At 38.9% G+C, this 25,511-nt stretch overlaps 1 protein-coding gene across 3 annotated transcripts in view; it reads left to right on the top strand.

The window, feature by feature from the left end:
* Window positions 1-3,796: 3,796 nt before the first annotated feature.
* The window catches only part of MIGA1 (mitoguardin 1), a 94,615-nt gene continuing 72,900 nt past the window's right edge, over window positions 3,797-25,511 (top strand). Inside the window, exons 1-6 of one of the 3 annotated variants that reach the window (XM_058716911.1) lie at window positions 3,797-3,915; window positions 8,681-8,794; window positions 16,694-16,871; window positions 18,837-18,973; window positions 21,663-21,789; window positions 24,924-25,057. In XM_058716911.1, the coding sequence (XP_058572894.1) occupies window positions 8,696-8,794; window positions 16,694-16,871; window positions 18,837-18,973; window positions 21,663-21,789; window positions 24,924-25,057 (675 nt within the window). In that variant the 5' untranslated portion in view covers window positions 3,797-3,915; window positions 8,681-8,695. Of the gene's footprint in view, window positions 3,916-7,844; window positions 7,960-8,680; window positions 8,795-10,744; window positions 10,880-16,693; window positions 16,872-18,836; window positions 18,974-21,662; window positions 21,790-24,923; window positions 25,058-25,511 lie in introns of those variants that run through there. The other 2 variants (XM_058716909.1, XM_058716912.1) reach the window with 2 other exon arrangements.

Below are 25,511 nucleotides of genomic sequence, written 5' to 3'. Positions count from 1 at the left end.
GAAATCAAGAATCAAATGCTCAACCAAGTGAGCCACCAAGGCACCCCAAAGTAACTTTTTTTTAAGTTTATTTATTTATTTTGAAACAGAAAGAGTGAGTGCATGTAAGTGGGGAAAGGGGAGAGAGAAAGAGGGAGAGAGAGAATCCCAGGCAGGCTCCAAACCATAAGATCATGAGCTGAAGTTGGACGCTTGACAGACTGAGCCACTGGGGAACCCCTCGTGTACAAGTTTTTATGTAATGTATCTTCTACTTTCTCTTGTGTATTATATAGGAATTCTGGGTCATATGGTATCACTACACTTATCATTTTGAGGAACTGAATCTGTAATATTTGGATGTATATGGACTAAATGTTCTAAATTAGCATCTAGAACCATAGTCTGAGTTCTAAATGCCTTGATCAGCTTAGTTGAGACTTGTGGAGGAGTCTGCCAAACACTCCTGGGTGGATAATGAGAACAAGGATATAATGGCCATTATATACCCTTTGGCATTTTATGGATTTAAAAGGAGGCCCTGAGTTATTTCTGGGAACTCTGCCAGATTTTAGCACTTAATGGAAAAAGTAATTGGATATATGAATTACCTAAAAGAATTAATCTATTTAGGTGATGTGATTGTTTTTAACTAAAGTGCTAGACTTTGGTCAGGCTTAATATTTTCACTTGATAAGTGCTGTTTCCACCAATAATTTATGAAGTTCATTGGCCATTTACTGTGTCAGTTAGAGTGAGCAGTGAGCCTAAATATCCTAAATGAAATACTAGATATATGCGTTCAATCTGACTTGGGTGCCTTCTGCACGTGGCTCACTCCTAAATTCTGGCTTTTTTCTTATAGCCCTTTTGTGAGTTCCACAATGACTGCCCCCCTTGCTGGGAACCTCTCACTGTATTTTTCTAATATGGAGGGGAAAAAAATCTGTGGCTAACCATTTGGATAGTCCACTTAGTTCCTGGTTCAAAGATAACAACTATTAAGGTAATTCAAGCCTGGCTACCTTCTGTGACATTCATTTGGCCCATAGGATAATTTTTCTTGCAGAATTGCAAGTACAGGCCACTGCCACTGCAGCCCTCTGTATTTGCTCTGCCATCAAAGGCCTCTTGGGATAGTCTATTGTCTTTAGACTTTTCAGGTGACATATGCTACAGGACATGGAAGTCAAATTCTCTGAGTTTCTTAAAATTCCTTCACTTGGCTTGAGGTGGGAGTAGGATGGGTTATGCACCCTGCTCTCCCCACTCGGGAGGAGGGGGAGGAAATTGCACAGCACTCCAGAAAACTCTCTCGTAGGCATTTTCTTTTTTCCATCTTCTTTGATCAATTTTGCCATATCATTCCCTGGAGGTATGTGAGTACTGAGGATTGCTAAATCAGCCTCACATTCTCCTAACATGCCTTGTGGAGTTGGTCTAGCATCCTTTTTAAGAATACTTAGGGCACTTGGCATCTGTTTCTCTTAACTTTGGAGCTTATGCCAAAGAATGTAGAAAAGTCCCACGGAATATGCCATACATCTTAGAAATTTGTGCCAGGATTGTTCTAAGTTCTTAACTACTTTTTGTTATCTTGGATCCCTTTGACAGAGCCCCTCTTCTCAAAGTAATGTTTTTACGTGCATAAACAAAATATATAGGATAACAAAGGAAACCGATTATATGGAGATAAAGTTTTATCCTCAGAGCCCATGGAGTTACAAGTAACCCAAGTTAAAAACTTATATAAGAATCTTAGTGCTTTACAAATACTATTACATTTATCTCCCAACACCCCAATGAGGAAACTGAGGCATAATGAGGTTAAGTTTTTGCCCTAAGATCACATACCTAGTAAGTGGCAGACAAAGGATTCGAACTCAGGCAGTCTGAAACTACAGTATTGTTTTGATACTATGCATATAGGATCTCCCACATTCATTAATGGTTGATTAATGATTACCCTCACTTTGGGTGAGGGACAGACCTTTAGAATTAACCAAGACCCATTTTTCCCCTGGGCTAAGATAGCTTGTGACATCATATGCAAATATGAGACTCTGCCTGCCTGATGCAGCATCCATGTGAAATACTCTGTCCTATGGTTTAAGCCATTATTAAACAAACTACTTGTGTTTTGTTTTTGTTTTTTGCTTCTAGCTAACAGCATCCTAACTGATATACATACTAATGACTAACACTGCATGTTAACCTTAAAAATAAAAGTCAATTATTTTATCAGCAAACACGGTTTTATTTAGGAATAACAGAGAATTGCAATTTGGGACAAGCAAGCTATGGCAAACCATAGGCAAGTCTGACAAACACAGGAGAAGAACATTATTTTATGGAGAAGGAGAAAGTTGGGACGGGTTGTTTTGAGCAAAAGTCCTTTGGAGAAAAGCAAGGATTCGGGGTGATGATGGCTTCTCACTGGCTGAATTGTAGGGGTAGTATGGATTTCTTGTAGGAGATACAGTGTATTCTTTCCTTATTGGGGCTTGTGATTGATGATTCTTTCTCTAATTGACATCGAGTGGTACATTTTCCCCTTCCACTCTCCTTGTAGCACCTCATGTCCACTTTAATGAGGTTTCCCTTCATGAATTTTAGCAAATAATCTGCCAACCCAGGAGAAGGGGGGCTTGGAGTAATTTACACTGATTTAGGAAAATAAAGAAAATATGCATTTCTTATTCCCTTGTTAAAGAGTAAAATCCATAACCAGTATGTACAAATATCTCCTTCATAATGTCTATTGTGGAATTCAAAGAGATAATGTTGTCAGTAAAGTTGCTTTAAGTGGTACTTATCATTACTACTGCTGTTCCCATTATGTTGAATGTAAGTTGTGGGATGTAGGGAGGAGGCAGCAGAAAGGAGACTGGGAGAATAAACAAAAAACCTTACACATTCCAGGTATTTCAAATGTCAATACCTCCATTTACTTAAAAAGTGCAAAATATTTTCACCAAGAACTCTGTGCACTTTTGGCTATTATTCGTCTAGTGATGTCACACATCAGTATTGTCATTTCCTAGTTTCCATTTGACTAAATAGGAACTTTGAAAACTAATAGAAATGATTATTCATTCCTGTTCCTTAGGTTGGAATAGTAACATCTGCTGTCATGTTTTAGCTATCCTTACAAAATTATTTGGGCATTTCATCACAAATATGATCAGTAATTGGAATTTTTAAATCTGCAGTTCTGATGGAATGTTTTGACTCAAGACTGCAAATAGAAACAGCATCTTTTTTTATTGTTATTCTCCACGCTCCCTCCCTCCTTGTTTTCTCTGTATTAGAACCTAAGAGCAGTGAATACCCTGCCTGACAACTCATAGGTGGCCATATTTACATATTTTAATTCAGTGGGAAACGTGGAGAGTAATTGAAATCAATAACTTCATCGATACAGGATTGGAATGCCTCTTAACATTCATTAGTTTAGGTGCTGCGGATCTAGAGTAGAAGTTCTTAATTCGGGATCCATGGATTGGTTTCGGGCATCTGAATTTGTACATACTGTACATATGTTTTTCTTTTAATAATGTATGAGCGTCTGTAAGAGTCTATGTGCATTCGTCTGGGGTAAAATCCCCACAGGGCACCAGATTCGCTGAATAGACCTAGATCCCTCAAAAGGTTACAAACTGCGATACCAGTTGACAACACTGTAACAATGCAGTTCTTAGGCAGTCTTTAGAACTCATTTGCCAAGGCAGGAGCCTCTACCCTACACAAAAATGGCGAGAGCGGCTTCACACGTAGCCCCTCGCGCTGAAAGGCTACAAGGCCCCCGCCACATTTTCTCCACCTTCCCACTTCTGACCCCGGAAGGACTCCGCCCCCGCGGCCAGGCGGCTCTTCAGTGCTGGGCTGCGGCTGGGAAGCAGGAGTGAGCCCGCAGCACCTGACCTGTAGCACTAGGTACAAGGGTGGAGGGGGAAGGCGTAGGGGAGGGTGGGGTCGTGTAGCCCGCGGGGGCCGAGGCAAGCAGGGTGGGGCGTGGTGGGGCGTGGGTAGGAGCCCCGGCCTTGGCCCTCGGGAATCCCAGGGCCGGTGAAGGAACAGAAAGCCAGAGAAGTCCGCACGCCGGAGGGAGGCCCGCAAGGGGAGCGCTGAATCAGGGTGGGCTCCCGACTACTGCTCTAGAGCCCAACCGAGGGTCTGGGCGGGCGAGCCGAGCGAGAGTCCACTTTTCTGGTCCCTTGCTTAATAAAAAAAAAAAAAAAAAAAAAAAAAAAGGAAGACCGATGAGGATAGTGCTTGTGGAGGTCGGGGGTGAGTCCTGGTGGAGGTAGGGCCGCTAGCGTGGTCCAAGTTTTTGCGTGAATGCCAGTGGTTTGAGCAGGGAGTGGTTTTTGAATGAGGAAGATTACTCTTTCTTTGCTGGTGCTTTCAGAGAATAATAGAGCATAGGGAGGATTGTGGCCTCAGGGCCCTTTTGTAAACAAAGTTGTTCCACATTTATATTGTGGAAGGAGGACTCCAAAAGATCTTGCTCTTGCACAGACCTTTATTATTGTTATTTTATCGTTATTGCAACTAAATATTTTTGCTGTGTTTTATTTACTCAGTTCGGGTGCATGAGTTTACGTTTCACGTCAGTTTGGGGAGGGGTATTTGGACTTTCATTATTGCTTAAATTATAAAGTAAGCTGTAGAATAGAATTTTAGGGTGTTTAAGAAACAAACTATCACACATTTTTAGCTCTCCAACGGTTACATAATTACATAATATAGTGGTTTTGGTGATGTTTTAGAGCCTTCTACAAATTTGAATAATAATTAAACTGCCTTCGTGTTTATTTTAATTAGTATTTATGGAAGAAACTGAAATGATTAGTTTTTTAAAAGTTATTCAGTTATTAATTATTAAGTTTTCAATCACTCTGTACTGTCAGGGCAGAGCCCAACTCAAGAGCTTGAACTCATGAACTCAAGATCATGACCTGAGCAGAAATCAAGAGCCAGAGGCTTAACCGACCGAGCTACCCAGGCACCCCTTTAGTGTAGTATTTTTGAAAAGTAATACATGTAGGTATTAAAAAAAATCAAATATTAGAGAAGACTTATAATGAAAAGGAATGATTCCCTGCACAACCTTATACCCCTAATCTCATTCTCCAGAGGACCATTTTTCTCAGGTTTAATTTCCTTTGTATTTCTCAGCAATATGTTTCTATCACAGTTTGTTGCTTGGAATAAGTGTACTTCAATCAGAATTATACTGGGTCTAGGGGTGCCTGGGTGGCTCAGTGGGTTAAGCATCGACTTTGGCTCAGGTCGTGATCAGATCATGATCTCTTGGTCTGTGAGTTCAGGCCCGGCGGTTGGGCTCTCTGCTGACAACTCAGAGCCTGGAGCCTGCCTCTGATTCAGAACATTAAAAAAAAAAAATTAATTAAAAAAAAATAGAAAGAATTATACTGGGTCTAAACATTGTAATTAGAGTATGTGTGAAGAGGGATTAAGTTTACACTCTGTGAGTGTCGCTAGTAGGGAATAAATAAGGTGTCAGTAGCAGTAACCTACCTTTAGTATTACTGTTTTTCTTGAAAGGATACTACTACTTAATGGTTTTGATGCTTGTCTGAAAAAAAAAAAAGATATTAACAGTAAAGGGTAGTCTGCATATTAACAGAAAGTGGTCTGGAGTCTACAAAAAGCACAGAGATATATGCAGAAATAAGGGACTGAAAGTATAGCCAATAAGCTTTTTTTTCCCCTTCTTTTTTCTTTTTTTGAACGGGGAGCGTGCTGGGAAGCAGGGGAGTGGCAGAGGGAGAGGGAGAGAAAGAATCTGAAACAGGCTCCATGCCCAGTGAGGAATCCCATGCGGGGCTCGATATCACGACCGTGAGATCATGACCTCAGCTGAAATTGAGTTGGACTGAGCCACCCAGGAGCCCCTAGCCAATAAGCTTTTATTGGAAGATTTTTGATTTTTATTTTCTCTTTAGTAATGTTTATATAGCCCTATTCAAGGAAAAGAAATATTAAATTTGGTAGATGTAAACATTCCTGTTACTGGAAAAGCCTACCCTCTTGTGTACCAGAGACTGTTCTCAGGCTTTTATTTATTTATTTAAAAAAAAAAATTTTTTTTTTTTTTAAATTTTTTTTTTTTTTCAATGTTTTTTATTTATTTTTGGGACAGAGAGAGACAAAGCATGAATGGGGGAGGGGCAGAGAGAGAGGGAGACACAGAATCGGAAACAGGCTCCAGGCTCCGAGCCATCAGCCCAGAGCCTGACGCGGGGCTCGAACTCAAGGACCGCGAGATCGTGACCTGGCTGAAGTCGGACGCCCAACCGACTGCGCCACCCAGGCGCCCCAAAAAAATTTTTTTTTAATGTTTATTTATTTTTGAGACAGAGAGAGACAGAGCATGAACGGGGAAGGGTCAGAGAGAGGGGGAGACACAGAATCTGAAGCAGGGTCCAGGCTCTGAGCTGTCAGCACAGAGCCTGAGGCGGGGCTCGAACTCACGGACCGTGAGATCGTGACCTGAGCCGAAGTTGGACGCTTAACCGACTGAGCCACCCAGGCGCCCCTGTTCTCAGGCTTTTAATTGGCCTAGAGAAAATATTCCTTAGGTTGTATTAATTTTGTGTTTACCAGGCAAACTTTTTAACGTATGAATTTAGGTCCTACATTTTTTTTTTTAATGGTATTAAAATTTATTTTGAGGGGCTCCTGGGTGCCGCAGTCGGTTAAGCGTCCGACTTCAGCCAGGTCACGATCTCGCGGTCCGTGAGTTCGAGCCCCGCGTCAGGCTCTGGGCTGATGGCTCGGAGCCTGGAGCCTGTTTCCGATTCTGTGTCTCCCTCTCTCTCTGCCCCTCCCCCGTTCATGCTCTGTCTCTCTCTGTCCCAAAAATAAATAAAAAACGTTGAAAAAAAAAATTAAAAAATAATAAAATTTATTTTGAAAGAGAGAGCGTGAGCAGGGGAGGAACAGAGAGAGAGGGAGAGAGAAAATACGAAGCAACCTCCTCATGTCAGCACAGAGCAGAGCTTTGTGCAGGGCTTGTACTCACAAACTGTGAGCTCATGACCTGAGTTGACATCAAGAGTTGGGCACTTAACTGACTGAGCCACACAGGAGCCCCTAGCTCCTACAGTGTTTTATCTCAGAGGGTATGTCTTGATGACATATATAAGTATTTTTTTGACTAGTGTATTTCCTTATTATAAATGAATAAATATGTAAGCTGATTTATACATCAGTACTATGTGAATTTGTTTATTGTGTGTCCAACTGGGTATGCAGATAAAATTGAGTTTCTGGCTTTGAAAAGCATAGACCCAGACCCTGAACCATCATGTCTGTGAAAGTTCTGCTACCCTTAAGGGCCTTTATGAGAGATAGCTGCTTTCTCTGTAGACCTCTGACTTCTCTTTCTTTGGTTTCAATAGAAATAGGCATTAAAACAATATTAAAATTTCATAGCATGCATGTAGCATTTCTTTGAACATCTTTAAAATGGAATAGTAGGAGAATAAGTGCCTGAGTTCTGAAGTTCAGTTCAGTGAACTGAGGTTACTTTCTAGCCCCAGGAGTCATGGTTCCAATCAGGTTCCTTTCAGTACCTGTACCTCCTGTTATTTGAAGGAAATAAGTGGGAAGAAAAAGGTTTTAAATTTTATTTAAAAGCTGAAATATTGGGGTGCCTAGGTGGCTCAGTTGGTTTAGTATCTGATGTCGGCCTCAAAGGGCTGTGGACCTGGGGTGGCGAAGGAACTGAGAAAAAGAGACAACAGTATAGCGAGGCACAGGGGACCCGGAGCCAACAGCCCTAGGTACCGAGGTTTATTGTACATCTTCTTATATACGTTTTCAGGAAAAACAGATCAGCAATGATTAACAACAGAAAGCTTAGCAAAGCATGTCAATGGTGTATATCTGATTCAGCTATCGTACATGTATGTTGTGTACGAGAGCAGCCTTGCAGATACATATGTTCCGGTAAGAATCTTTACGATAGAGGCAAAGACAAAGGGAGTGAATGCACTGTGCTATATACAGCTGGCTTCCTTTAAGCAAAACATCCCTATCTGCGTACTAAAGAACAGACCACATTTTCCAAGGGCAATTCACTCAAGTCCTTTCAGGTTATTTTTAACCTCACCATCTCGAGTTTTCTCAGAGATCTTGGAGCCTGAATGAATATGCGCCTATGGTAATTGTGGTGTTCTGTTTCCCACGATGAGGGTCATGATGAGGATCATGATCTCACACTTCCTGAGTGAGCCCCACATCGGTCTCTATGCTGACCGGTGTGTAGCCTGCTTGGAATTCTCTCTCTCTCTCTCTCTCTCTCTCTCCCTCGTTCTCGCTCTCGTGCTCTCTGTCTCTTTTCCCTCTCCCCCCCAGAAATAAATAAATAAACTGACATTTTTTTAAAAAGCTGAAATATTTATTTAAGCAGAAAAGAGAGAATCTAGGACCTGTAATTTTCTAAGGAAAATGTGCTACTTGAACTCATAGTTCAAATCTAACACATTTTCTTTTTTGGATGCTTTGATGATTAATAAACTTCTAGCTCGAGTAAATTTGGCTCATAATTTTCTTCAGGGAAGTATATCATGAATAATTAACTGCAAAAAGAAAACACTGATAGAGTAAAATTTTCAATTTGTATCTTTCATTTAATAGCTAATATGTTTTTATGTTTCATTTAATGAAGGTTGTAAGAGGAGTCATGTCAGAAGAAACAGTAAGCGAATCACAGTTTTCCTTGAAGACTGCAGTACTAAGAGTGTTTGATCTTCCTCTGTCTTGGTACTATTCTCTCTCCCAGGTAAACAAACAAAAAACATGAAGTCAAATAAGTTTATTGCTCAGAGCATAGTATTTAGTTTATAGTATTTAAATTTCAATTGAAGTTTTAAATGGTTCAGTCAAAATGTTTATTAAGGTAGTTTAGGATGCCTGGGTGGCTCAGTCAGTTACGTGTCCTACTCTTGGTTTCTACTCAAGTCGTGATCTCATAGTTCATGAGTTTGAGCCCCACACCAGGCTCTGTGCTGGCAGCAAAAAGCCTGGTTGGCATTCTCTCTTTCTCTCCATTTCCCTTTCTCTCTGCCCTTCCCCATTGATATATGTGTACGTGCATGTGTTCTATCTCTCGAAATAAAAACAAAAAATAAAAACCAAAAACTTTAAAATGTTTATTAATGTGGTTTAAAACTTACTTGGTTTTTATTTCATGGCTTTTTGTTACCATATTCATAACTTTAAAAATTTTTTTTTAATTTTTTTTTTTTTTTTTGAGAGAGACAGAGCATGAGTGGGGGAGGAGCAGAGAGAGAGGGAGACACAGAACCCGAAGCAGGCTCCAGGCTCTGAGCTGTCAGCACAGAGCCTGATGTGGGGCTCAAACCCACGAACCACAAGACCATGACCTGAGCCAAAGTCGGCTGCTTAACCGACTGAGCTACCCAGGCTCCTCTCATATTCATAACTTTTAAAAGGAGATTGTAGGGGCACCTGGGTGGCTCAGGTCATGATCTCACAGTTCATGGGTTTGAGCCCCCCATCGGGCTCTGTGTTGATAGCTCAGAGCCTGGAGCCTGCTTCAGATTCTGTGTCTCCCTCTCTCTCTGTCCCTCCCCTGCTTGTGCTCTGTCTCTCTCAGTCTCTCAAAAATAAATAAACATTTAAAAAAATTTTAAAAAGGATATTTTATTACTTAAAAAAAAAAAAATAGTACTGAGGTGCCTTGCCAGCTCACTTGGAAGAGCAAGTGACTCTTGATCTTGGAGTTGTGAGTTTCAAGTCCCATGCTGGGTGTAGAGATACATACATACATAAACAAACAAAACTTAAGAATAAATAGTCCTCCTTAAGTGAATTTACATAGTCCATTAAAGTTATTTTCAGTGATGGAGTGCCTGGGTTACTCAGTTGAGTGTCCCAACTCTTGATTTCAGGTCATGATCCCAGGGTTGTGGGATCGAGCCCCACGTTGGGCTGTGTTGAGTGTAGGGCCTGCTTGGGAGTCTCTCTTTCTCCCTCAGCCCCTCTACCCTCTCATACTCTCTCTCTCTGTGTCTCTCTCTCAAATCAAAATAAAGTAAAAAAAAAATATTTTCAGTTAATTATGTTACTGAAGTGGACCTGTTCTCATCACAGTCCTTTAATTTTGTTTTATAGGGGTAAAATATACATAACATAAAATTTACCTTTTTTTTTTTTAATTTTTTTTTTTTCAACGTTTTTTATTTATTTTTGGGACAGAGAGAGACAGAGCATGAACGGGGGAGGGGCAGAGAGAGAGGGAGACACAGAATCGGAAACAGGCTGCAGGCTCCGAGCCATCAGCCCAGAGCCTGACGCGGGGCTCAAACTCAACGGACCGCGAGATCGTGACCTGGGTGAAGTCGGACGCTTAACCGACTGCGCCACCCAGGCGCCCAAAATTTACCTTTTTAACCATTATAAAATGTATAGTTCAGTAGCGTTAGGTATATTGTTGTGCAACCAATCTTTGGAACTTCTTGCAAATCTGAAACTGTACAGCCACTAAATAGCAACTTTCCATTCCCCCTCTGTTTCTAATTTGACTACTCTAAGTACCTCATAAATGGAATTATATAATGTTTGTCTTTGGGGGAATGGTTTATTTTACTTAGCATGATGTCCTCAAGATTCATCCATTTTGTAGCATGTCAGAATTTCTTTCTTTTCCCAGGTTGAATAACACTTGATTTTATGTATACACTGCATTTTATTTGTTCATCCATCACAGATCATTTGGGTTACTTCTGTCTTTTGGCTATTGTGAATAATGGTGTTATGAACATGACTGTATGAATATCTACTCAAGTCCCTGCTTTCAATTCTTTTGGATATATACCTAGAAGTGAAATTTCTGGATCACATGGTAATTCTATTTTTAATTTGTTGAGGAACTGGCATATTGTTTTCCATAGTGGCTCTGCCAGTTTTCATTCTACCAGCAGTGCACAAGGGTTCCCATTTCTCCACATTCTCACCAACGCTTGTTATTTTCTGTTTTTGTTTTTGTTTGTTTTTGTTTTTTTAAAAATATAATTTATTGTCAAATTGGCTAACATATAGTGTGTAAAGTGTGCTCTTGGTTTTTGGGGTAGATTCCTGTGGTTCATCGCTTACACACAACACCTAGTGCTCATCCCAACAACTGCCCTCCTCAATGTCCATTACCCATTTTCTCCTCACCCCCAACCCCATCCACCCTCAGTTTGTTCTCTGTATTTAAGAGTCTCTTATGGTTTGCCTCCCTACTTCTCTGTTTGTAACTATTTTTACCCCTTCCCTTCCCCCATGGTCTTCTGATAAGTTTCTCAAGATCCACATAGGAGTAAAACATGATATCTGTCCTTCTCTGACTGACTTATTTCACTCAGCATATCTTCCAGTTCCATCCATGTTGCTGCAAATGGCATGATTTCATTCTTTCTCATTGCCAAGTAGTGTTCCATTATATATATAAACCACATCTTCTTTATCTGTTCATCAGTTGATGGACATTTAGGCTCTTTCCATAATTTGACTATTGTTGAAAGTGCTGCTATAAACATTGGGGTACATGTGCCCCTATACATCAGCACTCCTGTATCCCTTGGGTAAATTCCTAGTAGTGCTATTACTGGGTCATAGGGTAGTTCTATTTTTAATTTTTTGAGGAATCTCCACACTGTTTTCCAGAGCGGCTGCACCAATTTGCATTCCCACCAACAGTGCAAGAGGGTTCCTGTTTCTCCACATCCTCGCCAGCATCTATAGTTTCCTGATTTGTTCATTTTAGCTACTCTGACCAGTGTGAGGTGGTATCTCAGTTTGGTTTTGATTTGTATTTCCCTGATGATGAGTGTCATTGAGCATCTTTTCATATGTCTGTTGGCCATCTGGATGTCTTCTTTGAAAAAGTGTCTATTCATGTCTTCTACCTATTTCTTCACTGGATTATCTGTTTTTCAGGTGTTGAGTTTGGAAAGTTCTTTATAGATTTTGGATACTAACCCTTTATCTGATATGTCATTTGGAAACATCTTTCTCTGTTTTTGTTTTTTTTTAATAGTAGCCACCTAAAGCTGTTTGAGTTGGTATATCATTGTTTTGATTTGCATTTTCCTAATGATTAGGGAATCCCATTTCCATGGGAACAGTCCCTTTATTTTTAATATTTGTTTCTAATGCAATATGTACTTCATTGTACTAAAGAAAAAGGTATGTGTGGAAAGTAGCATTTAGTTCACTAAAGCTATAATGTATTTCATTAAATCCAAGATGATCACTTTTTACATTTCAATGTTTGCAAAACTTGCTTACATGTTAAAGTGAGTGGTATCTCAGATGGGAGGAGTATAGTGTAATTTTACATTTATATATAGGGAATGATGTGGCACAGATGTATGAGAAGTAGCAATTATACCTAGTGTTCACTGTGTTTAAGATATTATTTATGTCCTTTATACATAAAATGTCTGTAATCCTCAAAGTAAACCTGGAATTTAGATATCATCTCCATTTTACAGATCTGGAGGCTTTAAGGGCTTAATTAACTTGTCCAAAAGGTATATATAATAATGTGAGATTTTAACTTGTATCTCCTTCATCCCCAAATCCATTTTCTCTCTTTTCCTTTCTCTCTCTCTCTCTCTTTTAGATTATTCATTTTTTTGAGAGAGAGAGAGCAGAGGAGGGGCAGAGAAAGAGGGGGACAGAGGATCCGAAGCAGGCTCTCTGCTGACAGCAGAGAGCCCCATGTGGGGCTCAAACTCACAAACCGTGAGATCATGACCTGAGCTGAAGTTGGACACTTAACCAACTGAGCCACCCAGGTGCCCTATCTCTCTTTTCCTGTGTTTACTTTTTCAGGAGTATATGCTTAAAAGAAAATTTGACAAATATAGAAAAGAATTAAAGAGAAAATAAAAATTACCAACAGTTCCTCTGTAAAAGCTTATTTGCTATACTTTTTCTTTTTTCTTTTTAATGTTTATTTATTTTTGAGAGGGGGGGAGGGGAAGAGAGAGAGGGAGACACAGACTCCAAAGCAGGCTCCAGACTCTGAGCTGTCAGCACAGAGCCTGACTTGGGTCTTGAACCCACAAACCGCAAGATCATGATCGAGCCGAAGCAGGAGACTTAACCAATTGAGCCACCCAGGCGCCCATCTCTCTTTTCTTTTCTTTCCTTTTTTAGGACTATGTGCTTGAAAGATAATTTGACAAATATGGAAAAGAATAAAAGAGAAAAAAAAATTACCAACAGTTCCTCTGTAAAAGCTTATTTGCTATACTTTTTCTAGGTCTTTTATTTTTGCATATATATCTCTGCCCTCCATGCCCCACTTCCCACCCCCACTGCCCTGTTCCCCTCCACCATTTGAGATTATAAAGTTTCATATTTTGAGCATTTTCTGTCCTTAGAAATGCTTTATGAATATAGATGTACTATAGTTTATTGAATATTTCTTTTTTTATGTTTTTGGTTTGTTTCGACAGTTATGAAACTTTGTCCCATTTTTAGATTTCATTAAGGTGGATTCCTAGAGGTGAAAATATTGAGTCTAAATGTTTGGCATTTTGTATTTGTTTTTGTTATGCCATTTGGATAGCATTTAAAAAGATTTCCAAAGGCGACTGTGTGATTCAGTTGGTTAAGTTCCAACTCTTGATTTTGGGTCAGGTCATGATCTCATAATCATGAGTACAAGCCCTGTGTTGGGCTCTGCACTGACAGCTCAGAGCCTGCTTGGGATTTTCTCTCTCTCTCTCTCTCTCTCTCTCTCTCACACTCACTCTCTCTCCCCCTCTCCCCCTCTCTCTGCCCCTCACCCCCCACCCAAAACTCATAAACATACTTAAAAAAAAAAAAATAAAAAGACTTCCAGATGGTCATAGCTGCATCCACTGTATGTAAAGCAATATGCTAGACATTTTATATTAGGTGCATTTACAAACTCATTTAATCCTTAAAGTGATATAAAATAATATTCTTTAAAATGTATTATTTGAATAGCTAATACATTTATATGGTTCACAAATCAAAACCACACACACATATACATATACATATACATATACATATACATATACATATATGTGTATACACACACACACACACACACACACACACACACACACAGAGGTGTTTTACTCTATCTCAGTTCCCATCCACTCCCTATAGGTAACCATTTAGATTACTTGAATATCTTTCAGGGTTTCCTTATTCACATATCAGCAAAAGCAGTTATATAACTCCTCTTTTTATAAAAGGGAGCATACTACCTATGTTCCCGTTTTTTTATACTTAAAAAATTTCCTGGAGATCTCTCCATATTAATATATGTAGATCTTCTTTTTCTTTTTCTTAGTTTTTTTATTCCTACAGCTACATAATATTTCTTTAAAAATTTTTTTAATGTTTATATTTGAGAGAGAGAGAGAAAATGCATGAGTGGGGGTGGGGCAGAGGGAGACAGAGACAGAATCTGAAGCAGGCTTCAGGCTCTGGGCTGTCAGCACAGAGCCCAACAAAGGGCTCAAACTCACAAGCCTTGAGATCATGACCTGAGCTGAAGTTGGATGCGTAGCCAACTGAGTCACCCAGGTGCCCCTTTTCTTTTCTCTCTCTCTTTTTTTTTTATGTTTATTTATTTTTGAGAGAGAGAGTGCGCACGTGTGCACTAGTTGGGGGGGGGGGGGGGGAAGACAGAGAGAGAGAGACAGACAGAGAGAAGCACAGAATCCAAAGGAGGCTCCAAGCTCTGAGCTATCAGTGGAGAGCCCAATTTGGTACTCGAACCCATGAACTGTGAGATCATGACTTGATCCGAAGTTGGACGCTTAATCAGCTGAACCACCCAAGCACCCCTACATAATATTTCTATATGTGAACATTTGTGTTGTTTCTGATCTTGTACTGTTATAAACAATGCTATTATAGTGAGTAAGTTTGATATATCTCAATTCATACAACATAGCCATAGGATACAGGTATAGGCATAGGATGAATTTTTTAGACTTTGGATATCTGGGCCAAAGAGCAAGTTTATTTGAATTTTGGTAGATACTGCTAAATTGCCCTCTGTAGGAATAGTATTATTTTGTACTTCCCAAATTTTGGAGTTCTTGCCAATCTGAAAGTTGAGAATGGTATTTTATCATGGTTTTCATTTATTTTATTATTATTTGTTTTATTTTAGAGAGAGTATATGTGCAAGTGGGGGAGAAGGGCAGAGAGAGAGAGAGAATCTTAAGCAGGCTCTACACTCAGTGCAGAGCCTGGCACAGGGCTTGGTCCCACAACCCTGGGATTATGACCTGAGCCAAAATCAAGAGTTGGGTGCTCAACCGACTGAGCCACCCAGTCGTCCCTCATCATGGTTTTAATTTTATCTCTCTCTTATGTTAAGCTGGGAATATTTTCATAGATTTAAGAGCAATTTGTATTAAGTATGAACATTTTGAAGGCTTTCATTTGTCATTCTTAAATTGCTTTTCAGATTGGCTATAGCAATCCAGTCTTAATCTTAATCTTAATCATTTGATAATACATGTTTTTTCACAGCCTAGAAATCAAAATATTATTTTTTAAAGAGTTCATTAGCATTTTGTATTTGTTTTTTAAGAATTACTTTTGTATCCTTTGCATGTATTGATTTTGCTATACCACTACTTTCCAATCCTAAGAATACTTTTCTGAGGCCATGTGTATTGTTCAACTTGTCCCATGGAATATTTTAAAAAATAATATGAAGAGTCATTGCAGGTAAACTGAAGTATACGTTCTATACTCTTAGTCATGGTATTTAGTATTCAAAACTCATTGCATGCTATCAGTGCTCTAAGGCAGGTCAGTAAACTACAGCCTCTGAGTCAAATCAAGACTACCACCTGGTTTTGCAAGTAAAGTTTTATTGGGACACAGCCATACTCATTTGTTAGTGTATTATCTGTGGCTGCTTCTGACCTACACTTAACAGAGTTAAGTGGTTGCAGTAGAAACCATACGTTCCACAAGCCTAAAATATTTATACTTGGCCTATACGAAAAAAAGTTTGTTGATTCCTACACTAAGAGAAGTTACAGGTTGAACAGCATCAAAGGGCTAAGAAAGGGCCAAGGAAAAGCTCAGAGTTCTTTTTTTTTAAATTTTTTTGTTTAATGTTTATTTATTATTGAGAGACAGACACAGAGCATGAGCAGGGGAGGGGCCGAGAGATGGAGAGACACAGAATCCAAAGCAGGCTCCAGGCTCTGAGCTGTCAGCACAGGGGCCCGACGCGGGGCTCGAACTCACGGACCGCGAGATCGTGACCTGAGCCGAAGTCGGACGCTCAACCAACTGAGCCACCCAGGCGCCCCAGAACTAGGTTATCTTAAGAATAAGTTTGCCTAGGGGCGCCTGGGTGGCTCAGTCGGTTGAGCGTCCGACTTCGGCTCAGGTCATGATCTCACAGTCCATGGGTTCGAGCCCCGCATTGGGCTCTGTGCTGACAGCTCAGAGCCTGGAGCCTGATTCAGATTCTGTGTCTCCCTCTTTCTCTGACCCTCCCCCGTTCATGCTCTCTCTCTCTCTCTCTCTGTCTCAAAAATAAATAAATGTTAAAAAAAATAATAAAAAAAAAAAAGTTTGCCTCTTACATCTTTATTTAAAGTGAACAAATATAAGAAGTTTTTTTTCAATCTAACTACATCTTTTCCAGATAAGATTTTCACCAGTAGCAAAAAAGCTGTTTGTGGTAACTGCAGTGAGTGCCGTATCTGTAATTTTTCTGGCCCGTCACTTTAAAAGAAGACGTGGAAAGAAGAAAGGAAAAATATTACCATGGGAACCAGAGCACCTCATACTTGAATACACTAAAAGAGCAGCATCAGACAAAGGTATGTGGAGATAGCTGAACTGAGTCTACAAAGAAAGTTTATATTTAAATCATAGAAAGATTTATATATTAATCATAACTGGAGTGCAATGATTTCTGTGCTGTAGCCTCCAAAATGTCTTTCCTTAATATTTAACTCCCAGATAATACAGATTGATTTTAGAAAGAATAGAACATATAGAGAAGCAAACAAAAAATTAAAATCACTTGATATTCTGCTACCCAGAAGTAATGACTTATAATACTTTGGCATATATCTATCCATTTCTATTTGCATTTAAGTCTATTGAGATACACAATTTTATATTATGTACAAGTAGATGATGTATGTATTTTAAATAAAATTATGATTACACCTTTTGTAGCCTGCTTTTAAAATATTTAACAATATATAAAATTGTTTTTCTAGGTCAATAAATATATTTCTATCGTTTTAATATGTACTTAGTGTTAAATTTGAAAACATATCCACTAATTTATTTAACCAATTCCCTGTTAGTCCCTTTAGAATGTTTTTCTTGCTTTGAATATACTTGTCTGATTATTTTCTTAGTGTATAAATAGAAGTAAAATTGCTGGCTTTTAAAAGACCTGTAGTTTTTGTTAGAGATATGGTACATATTGCCATGTTGTGTCAATGACGATAACTTCTTGGGGCACCTGGATGGCTCAGTTGGTTAAGCGTCTGACTTCGGCTTAGATCATGATATCACGGTTTGTGAGTTTGAGCCCCGCATTGGACTCTGTGCTGACAGCTCACAGCCTGGAGCCTCCTTCGGATTCTGTGTCCTTCTCTCTCTCTGCCCCTCACCTGCTCAAATTCTGTCTCTCTCTTGAAAATAAAACATAAAAAAATTTTTAAAAACCCAGTAACTTCTTGAGCATGCTGAATTTCTTATTTTTAAAACTTTTAATTATTTTTAATTTATTAGAGTATCATATGCTTTTGTGATTAATTTGTCCAGCAAATGATTAATGAATGACTATTTTGTGCCAAGTACAGTGAACATTACAGTAATGATGGCTCTCACTTAATGAGATCTTATTAGATCTCAGGCCTAGTGCTAAATGCTGTATATTCACTACATTATTTAACTTTTATAACAATTCTATGAATTAGGACTATATCCTGTGTTATTGTTTCCATTTTAGACATAAAGAAAATCGAGATAAGGAAAACTTAAGTGACCTGCTTAGGGTCATGCACGTCCCAGGAATTGATTTGAGTAGTGTCTTAACTGCTGCATTAAGATAGACTGAGATACAATGTCAGCCATAGATGGATAGATAGATGGTTAGGGGATACAGAAAAAGAAAAAACTAATTACAATGTAATGCAATATGGACATGGTACAGATGTAATTCAGGAAAGGAAGTGCTTATATTTTGTTAATTTATAACTTGAAGATTCATAGTTGCCAGTATTTTAAACTGATTATAATAGGTCATTCAAATATCATATCAAATACCCTAATTAGATGAATGGTTTAGTCTTCATTTAGGAAGCATATTTTAGCAGTGTTAAAAACAATTGTAAAGAGAGGTAGATTTTATTATTTTTTTTTTTTTTATTTTTTTTTTTTTTTCAACATTTTTTATTTATTTTTGGGACAGAGAGAGACAGAGCATGAACGGGGGAGGGGCAGAGAGAGAGGGAGACACAGAATCGGAAACAGGCTCCAGGCTCCGAGCCATCAGCCCAGAGCCTGACGCGGGGCTCGAACTCACGGACCGTGAGATCGTGACCTGGCTGAAGTCGGACGCTTAACCGACTGCGCCACCCAGGCGCCCCAAGAGAGGTAGATTTTAATAATGCCGTACACTTAATAATTTATGCAATTGAGGGAAATGTGTTTTAAAATTAGAAGCTTTCTGAAGGAATATAATGTAAACTTGGAAATTTTATCGGAAATTTGTCATTGGAGTTACTGATACTTCTAATATTATTGATATATTTGTTTGATAGGTTCAAGTTGTTCCAGTAGTAGACAAAATTTGACATTATCTTTAAGTTCTGCCAAAGACAAAGGATCTCAGTCTTGTAACTATGCTAATGGAGGACTTTTCAGTAAATACTCAGGTTCTGCACAGAGTTTAGCCTCCGTAAGTAAAGAAAAAAATTTATTATTTTATAGGTTTGTTTTTGTGTCTATTGTTATATATTGGTTTAAATGTTATATAATAATAGGGGCGCTTGGGTGGCTCAGTTGGTTAAGCATCCATCTCTTGACCTCAGCTCAAATCATGATCTCACAGTTCATAGGTTCAAGTTCTGCATCGGGCTCTGCACTGACAGTGTGGAGCCTGCTTGGGATTCTGTCTCCCTCCCTTTCTGCCCCTCCCCAACTTGCTCTCTTTCTCTCAAAATAAATAAAAATAAAACTTAAAAAAAGAAAAAAATTTTTTTAAATGTCATATAATTATAGATAGCTCTTAGTATGGAAAGAACCTTAAATCATCTTATTGAGTCTATTTTCTTTAGGCAAGTAAAACTTTCCTTTTGGTAAATAACCAGCCAGTTTGGTTCCAGCTTTCTTTAAGCAAGTGATATGGGTACGTGGGGTCCTGTAAGAATAGTGCTGATCTGGAAGTATTGCTTCAAACTAGATATTTCTGGGGCGCCTGTGTGGCTCAGTAGGTTGAGCGTCCAACTCAATTTCCACTCAGGTCATGATCCCAGGGTCGTGAGATGGAGCCCTAGGTTGAGATCTGTGCTGAGTGTGAAGCCTGTTTAAGATTCTCTCTCTCTGTCTGTCTCTCTCTCTCTCTGTCTCTCTCTCTCTCTCTCTCTCCCTCCCTCCCCCCCTCCCTCTCCCCCTCCCTCTCCCCCCTCTCCACCTCTCTCCCCCTCTTTCCCTTCCTCCCTCTCTCTCCCTCCCTTCCCCCACCCCTTTCCCCCACTTGCACTCTCTCTCTCTGTCTAAAATAGTAATTTATAAAAACACAAAAAAATCTAAACAAAAAAACTAGATGTTCTGCAAAAAAGCTGGAAGATACAGCCAGACTTTGTACTAGGTCACAAGATGATGAGCTTGCATAGGTAAAAGTATGTGGCTTGCTGAAGCCAAGTGTGGAGTTCCTCGCCTTGTTCTTTGAAGCATTAATATAGTATTGATTGACAAGTGAGGAATAAAGTTAGTATTTTTTTTGACTTATTATGGTTTAAAAATTTTGTTAAATAGGTAGGATATATACTTGCTACTAAATAAAGAAGAGGCAAAAAAATGTACAGTGATAAATATGCTCCCTATCCTCTCGGTTCCCGTCCTTAGAGACAAACAACATCGGTAATTTCTTACATATATACCTCTGGGAGTGTATGTCTGTACCATCATGTATTGTCATTATTTTAAATAGTTTATTAAACACCATATTCTGTACTTGGCTTCCCTGTTTTGTTGGAATATCTAGCTGCCCCATTCTTAAATATATCGAATTTTTAAAAGATGTTTATTTATTTTTATTTTTGAGAGAAAGTGTGTGTGTGCACATGCTCAAGCAAAGGAGGGGCAAAGAGACAGAGGGAGAGAGAGAATCTCAAGCGTGAGATGGAGCATGGGATCACGACCGTAGGCAAATCAAGAGTCAGACGCTTAATGGACTGAGCCACCCAGGTGCTCCTATATATTTTTAAGTAGGCTCCATGTCCAACTTGAGGCTTGAACTCACGACCCTGAGATTGAGAGTCCCGTGCTTTACTGACTGAACCAGCCAGGCACCCCAGGCTTAGACTTCTTAAAAAAAAAAGTTAACATTTATTTATTTTTGGGAGACAGAGACAGAATGTGAAGCAGGCTCAAGGCTCTGAGCTGGCAGCACAGAGCCCGACGCAGGGCTCAAACTTGGAAACCACGAGATCATGACCTGAGCTGAAGTCACACTTAACTGACTGAGCCACTCAAGGCACCCTTAAAATGGACAGAACTTGGGGGCACCTGGGTCACTCAGTTGGTTGAGCATCAGACTTCAACTCAGGTCATGAACTCACGGTTTGCAGGTTTGAGTCCCACGTCAAGCTTGTGCTAGCAGCGTGGAGTCTGCTTTGGATTCTCTGGTCTCTCTCTCTCTCTGCCCCTTCCCCACTCCCACTTTCTCTCTCCCTCTCTCAAAAATAAATAAACATAAAAAAACGCAACAGGAATGGAGGGGTGGTGGCTCAGTCAGTTGAGCATACGACTTGAGATTCTTTGTCTCTTCCCTTCTACTTCTCTCCCTCGCTTTCTCTTGCATGCGCTCTCTCTCTCTCTCTCTCTCTCTCTCTCTGAAAATAAAAATAAAAAAAAGAAAAAGGACAGAATTGGAGGCAGAGACTTGGGAATCATCTACATAAAGATGACTGAAATGATTGGCTCAATGCACCTTGCTAGGGAAGGGAAGATGATAGAGGCTTTTCAATTTTAGTTATTGTTTAGCATAATCAGCACTGTTAATAATTTTTAAAACAGAAATAAGCTAGTTACCTCAAACCAGAGTAGGTGTGGATAAAATTTATAAGCAAATATTTAATAAAACAGTAAACTGTAAAAATAGCTGCTTGATTTCTAATGGAAATAACTGATTTTTGTTGGAAATATTCTTCTATTCGTGTATCTTTGAGCAAACAAAGGCTTAAAATACTTAGGGTCATATGACTCCTAACTTTGAATACAATCAGATTTATTTGTTCAGGTGGGGATTACATGGGTTGTTTTACCTGGAATAGGATTTATATAAATAGTTTGTAAATATAAAAGATGGCAAAATACTGTCACAAAAGAGATTTTGAAGTCACTGCTGTCGATTTTAATTTTAGGTCCAGAGCGTCAATTCTTGTCATAGTTGTGCTTGTGGCAATTCTAACTCCTGGGACAAAGCAGATGAAGATGATGTTAAACTTGTTAATATTCCTGTGACCACTCCTGAGAACTTATACTTGATGGGTAGGAATAACATAATAATGTTTTAAGATGTTATGCTTACATTTAATGTGAAACTAAATAATGATGAATTGTTCTAAGGGAAGCAACGTAATTTTTAAATATTCTTGTATCTGTTGAATATGGTGTATATAATATAACCTATTTCTGGAGGATGCCCTAACGGATTACCACAAACTTGGTGTTTTAAGCAGCAGAAATGCATTCTTTCAGAGTGCTGGAGGCCAGAAGTCTGAAATCATTATCACTGGGCTGAAATCAAGGTATCATTAGAGCTATGCTTCCAACAATTCCTGTTTAGGAGAGTATCTGTTCCTTGCCCTTCTCAGCTTCTGATGGCTTCTGGCTTGTGGGTGTGTGATTCCAGTCTCTACCTCCCATCATCACCTCCTCTGTGTATATCAAATCTCCCTCTGCCTCTTATAAGGACAGTTGTGATTGGTTTTAGGCCCCACCAAATCCAGGTTATCTCCCCATGTTAAATTTCTTAATTAATTAATTTTAAGATTCCTTGATTCACATCTGCGAAGACCCCTTTTCTTTGTAAGGTAACGTTCTAGAGACTAGGACCTGATGCCTTTGGGTGGCTATTATTCAGTCTGTTTCACTCATCTAACCTGATCTCTTGGTTCTTATCTAATGAGTCTATCAGAGTCCACTTTATTCAATCTGTTTTTTATCTATCATTTGTATTAAAAAAAATTTTTTTTAATGTTTATTTTTGAGAGACAGAGCGTGAGCATGGGAAGGGCAGAGAGAGAGAGACACAGAATCTGAAACAGGCTCCAGGCCCTGAGCTGTCAGTACAGAGCCTGATGCAGGGCTCGAACTCAGGAACAGCAAGATCATGACCTAAGCCAAAGTCAGATGCTTGATCAACTGAGCCATTCAAGTGCCCTGTATTCTTATATCCAGGAATGATTTTATAACAAAAAAAGGACTGTGTTTCACATCTTAGTATTCCTCTTGGCTTGACCAAGGAGCATGTCTAGAGAGTATCACTGGAGCCCAGAAAAAGAAAAAAGATTTGAATTAGATTGAAATACTTTTTCAAATGCTTTTCTGTGTTTGCTACTTTATTTCAGGCTGTATTTCTTTTGATGGAAGTGCATACTAATTACAAAAACAAAACAAAAAAACTTTGATATAGCCCTGGCCAATGAACAGTAAAGGAGATAATGATTTGTAGAAGGACTGTGTACCTCTGAATATATTCCCACATTCTAGAGGAGTTAGACTGTATCATCTCCTGCAGTATCACCATAGTTATTCCTGCCTATGGGGAAAGATGTAAGAGTAGTTCTTTTGCCATCTTTTCCAAAGGTCTCTTGAGAATTAAGCTATGCCTTTGGATTACTTTAAGTCTAATAAACCTACACTAACAACTTCCATTGGATTATTGGGAGTTAGAATTGTAGAGAAATAGAGCAAAACCAGAGAAGCTGCAGGGAGTCTCAGTATCATAGAATTAAGATTGGTAGAAGCCCTCTGGGTCATCTAATCACCCACCTATTATTTGAATTCCCTTTACAAGATTGATGGCATTAAAAGAATGTATTAGTGAAATATGTTTGAATTCCTGTTACAAAACTGAAGATATGTGGTGGTTTGGGCCCTGTGCCGCAACGAGGTGAGACACAATTCTTCCTGGGAGGCAGCTTTTATCTTTGGACTATTCTGTGATTACATCACTCTTCCTTAATGTTTACCCAAAATAATCAGATGGCTGGAGAGTAGATGGAGTGAGAAAAGGTTGAAGGAACTAGAATTGTAAAGCTTGGAGAAAGGAGAGTAGATGGTGATGTAATTAATTGTCTTTTAAGTGTATAGGTTTTTTAGAAGGAAGATCTACACAGCATTGGTTCTTCGCTATGGAAAATTACATTACATAAGAAGGAAAGGTGTGAGTTGTATTTAAATAACACTTTTTTTGTTTAGGCTTGTAGGTTCTTCAGAGAACTTGAAGAAATGATTTTAGAGGAGAGGTATTCCTTAACTACTATATATGGAAAACATCTTGAGAATGACTTGCCCAGATTAAGCAGCTTTGTTTTATTTGTTTGTTTGTTTATTTATTTTTAATTTTTATTTTAAGTAGGCTCCATGCCCAGTGTGGGGCTTGAACTCACATCCCTGAGATCAAGAGTTGCATACTCTACTGACTGAGTCATCTAGGTGCCCCCAGATTAAGCAGCTTTTAAAGATCTTTTTCTTTAATATGTCTAGAAAAAGTGAAGTTTTGAAATATTTTGGTTTTGTTTGAAGTACATAATTATTTTGGTAAGACTTTTTTTACTTGGAGAAAAAGAAGCGCATACCTTTTTTTCCCACAAAAGCTGTGTATAGCTGAGGGGATATGAATTTCTACTTAGACTGTAACCCTTGTTTGGTTCTTGCAGTGGTCTTGTAGATTTTTAACTGACGCAGCAATTACTGTATTTATCCAAATCGACACAGCAAAACTTTATTCTAGACTTAGTATGCTATTTCTTCTTAGTTTTATTCTCTCTTTCTGACAACCTCTTATAAACCTGATAGCTTCTTAACAACTATTGTCTTCTATTTACCTAATTTTTAATATAGGTGGATATTTTGAAGGATAGTTGTATGAATATAAAAATTAGTCATTGTTGGACTTTTGGTGAACGCATGATACTATTCTAGAGAAATCCCAAGCACTGTATATATTTGAGTTACTTTAAATAAAAGAAAACATATTGGTCATTTCTCTCTGATTTTTGGTTGGCTACCATAGGCCTAGAATATATTGAGAAATTAAAATTCTGCTATGAAGGGGCTCCTGTGTGGCTCAGTCGATTAAGTGTCCAACTCTTGATCTCAACTCAGGTCTTGATCTCAGAGTCATGAGCTTGAGCCTTGCATTGGATTCCATGCTCAGCGTGAAGCCTACTTAAAAATAAAATAATTATATAAAATAAATTATGTAAAATAAAATAGAATAAAATAAAATAAGATTCTGCTATGAAATCAGGTGAGCATAAGATTATTCTTTAGTGCCAAAATTACAGTCAGACTATGCCATTGTTGATAACCATATGAAAAAGATTTCAGCCCCAAATGATTTTATTTTGGCATTGATTTTTTTTATTTACAATCATTCTGTTCTTAATTCATAGGTATGGAATTGTTTGAAGAGGCGCTACGTCGATGGGAGCAGGCTCTCACCTTTCGAAATAGACAGGCTGAAGATGAAGCCTGTAGTTCCATTAAATTGGGTGCAGGAGATGCCATTGCTGAAGAAAGTGTAGATGTAAGGGTGATTTGCCTGAGAGTGGCCTTTATAATAGTGGAAGAATTGAACAATGTTTAATGTTGATTCATTTTACTTGCTTTTTGTGGCATTTGAATTTTTTTTTATGTTTATTTATTTTTGAGACAGAGAAACAGAGCATGAGTGGGGGAGGGGCAGAGAGAGAGGGAGACACAGAATCTGAAACAGGCTCCAGGCTCTGAGCTGTCAGCACAGAGCCCGATGCAGGGCTCGAACCCACAAACTGCGGGTTCATGACCTGAGCTGAAGTTGGGCGGTTAACTAACTGAGCCACCCAGGTGCCTCTTTTTTGTGGCATTTAATACAATGGGTTTGTTTTCTCCCTTGGGACTAAGAGTGTATGTGTGGAGGGGTATGTCTTGTTGGGCTTTTTCTGTTCAGTTAGTTATTAAATCCCAAATTTGCAGTTCATAATCAAGTTCTCTGATTTTCT

This window comes from Neofelis nebulosa, chromosome 2, assembly GCF_028018385.1.
Source record: "Neofelis nebulosa isolate mNeoNeb1 chromosome 2, mNeoNeb1.pri, whole genome shotgun sequence".
In the NCBI taxonomy this organism is placed as follows: Eukaryota; Metazoa; Chordata; class Mammalia; order Carnivora; family Felidae; genus Neofelis; species Neofelis nebulosa.
This window is presented reverse-complemented; position numbering and strand designations above follow the sequence as displayed.